We start from the raw sequence: 2,043 nt of genomic DNA, 5'->3' as shown, positions 1-2,043 counted from the left end.
ATCCCAGGTGTAACCCAGGTGTATCTCAGGTGTATCCCAGGTGTATCCCAGGTGTATCCCAGGTGTATCCCAGGTGTAACCCAGGTGTATCCCAGGTGTATCTCAGGTGTAACCCAGGTGTATGTCACCTGTCCCTGACGTGTCCGTGCCGTGTCCCTCACGTGTCCCTCACGTGTCCCTCACCTGTCCCTCCCGTGTCCCTGACGTGTCCCTGGCGTGTCCCTGGCGCGTCCCTGACGTGTCCGTGCCGTGTCCCAGGTGTGTTCATCTGCCGCGGCCGCGAGGACGCGCTGGTGACGCGGAACCTGGTGCCGGGGGAGTCGGTGTACGGCGAGAAACGCATCAGCGTCGAGGTACGGGACGGACTGGGCGTACTGGTTTGTACTGGGAGCACTGGGACAGACTGGGTGTACTGGGCGTACTGGTTTATACTGGGAGCACTGGGACAGACTGGGACAGACTGGTTTATACTGGGAGCACTGGGACAGACTGGGACAGACTGGTTTATACTGGGAGCACTGGGACAGACTGGGACAGACTGGTTTATACTGGGAGCACTGGGACAGACTGGGACAGACTGGTTTATACTGGGAGCACTGGGACAGACTGGGACAGACTGGTTTATACTGGGAGCACTGGGACAGACTGGGACAGACTGGTTTATACTGGGAGCACTGGGACAGACTGGGACAGACTGGTTTATACTGGGAGCACTGGGACAGACTGGGACAGACTGGTTTATACTGGGAGCACTGGGACAGACTGGGACAGACTGGTTTATACTGGGAGCACTGGGACAGACTGGGACAGACTGGTTTATACTGGGAGCACTGGGACAGACTGGGACAGACTGGTTTATACTGGGAGCACTGGGACAGACTGGGACAGACTGGTTTATACTGGGAGCACTGGGACAGACTGGGACAGACTGGTTTATACTGGGAGCACTGGGACAGACTGGGACAGACTGGTTTATACTGGGAGCACTGGGACAGACTGGGACAGACTGGTTTATACTGGGAGCACTGGGACAGACTGGGACAGACTGGTTTATACTGGGAGCACTGGGACAGACTGGGACAGACTGGTTTATACTGGGAGCACTGGGACAGACTGGGACAGACTGGTTTATACTGGGAGCACTGGGACAGACTGGGACAGACTGGTTTATACTGGGAGCACTGGGACAGACTGGGACAGACTGGTTTATACTGGGAGCACTGGGACAGACTGGGACAGACTGGTTTATACTGGGAGCACTGGGACAGACTGGGACAGACTGGTTTATACTGGGAGCACTGGGACAGACTGGGACAGACTGGTTTATACTGGGAGCACTGGGACAGACTGGGACAGACTGGTTTATACTGGGAGCACTGGGACAGACTGGGACAGACTGGTTTGTACTGGGAGCACTGGGAATGGAGGGACTGGGACAGACTGGTTCATACTGGGAGCACTGGGACGGGGGCACTGGGATGGACTGGGACAGACTGGTTTATACTGGTTATTCCAGTCCATAGTGGCTTACACTGGTTTATAGCAGTCTGTACTGGTTTATACTGGTTGATACTGGTTTATACCACTGCAAACTGGTTTATACTGGTTATACCAGTCCATAGTGGTTTATAGTGGTTTATAGCAGTCTGAACTGGTTCGTACTGGTTTATGCCACTCCAAACTGGTTCATACTGGTTTATACTGGTTTATAGCAGTCTATACTGGTTTACACTGGTGTGTGGCACTCCAAACTGGTTCATACTGGTGTGTACTGGTTTCCCAGGAGGGCGAGGCCTCGGTGGAGTACCGCGCCTGGAACCCGTTCCGCTCCAAGCTCGCCGCCGCCATCTTGGGCGGCATCGACCGCATCCACATCCGGCCGGGTGCCAAGGTGCTGTACCTGGGCGCGGCCTCGGGCACCACCGTGAGCCACGTGTCTGACATCGTGGGGCAGGTACGGCACAGCTGGGCACAGCTGGGCACAGCTGGGATACACCTGGGCACACCTGGGATACACCTGGGCACACCTGGGATACACCTGGG

General features: G+C 55.9%; 1 protein-coding gene across 1 annotated transcript in view; it reads left to right on the top strand.

Moving 5' to 3' along the window:
* LOC102039280 (rRNA 2'-O-methyltransferase fibrillarin) overlaps nt 1-2,043 on the top strand; it is an 8,847-nt gene that overhangs the window by 2,266 nt on the left and 4,538 nt on the right. The window contains exons 2-3 of the mRNA XM_031065501.1: nt 118-353; nt 1,784-1,954. Coding sequence (XP_030921361.1) covers nt 118-353; nt 1,784-1,954 — 407 coding nt within the window. The remainder of the gene's footprint in view (nt 1-117; nt 354-1,783; nt 1,955-2,043) is intronic.

The sequence above is a fragment of the Geospiza fortis genome, unplaced genomic scaffold, assembly GCF_000277835.1.
Source record: "Geospiza fortis unplaced genomic scaffold, GeoFor_1.0 scaffold1108, whole genome shotgun sequence".
Classification (NCBI taxonomy): domain Eukaryota; kingdom Metazoa; phylum Chordata; class Aves; order Passeriformes; family Thraupidae; genus Geospiza; species Geospiza fortis.
The sequence above is the reverse complement of the archived record's forward strand: the minus strand, read 5'-3'. Positions and strand labels throughout refer to the sequence as shown.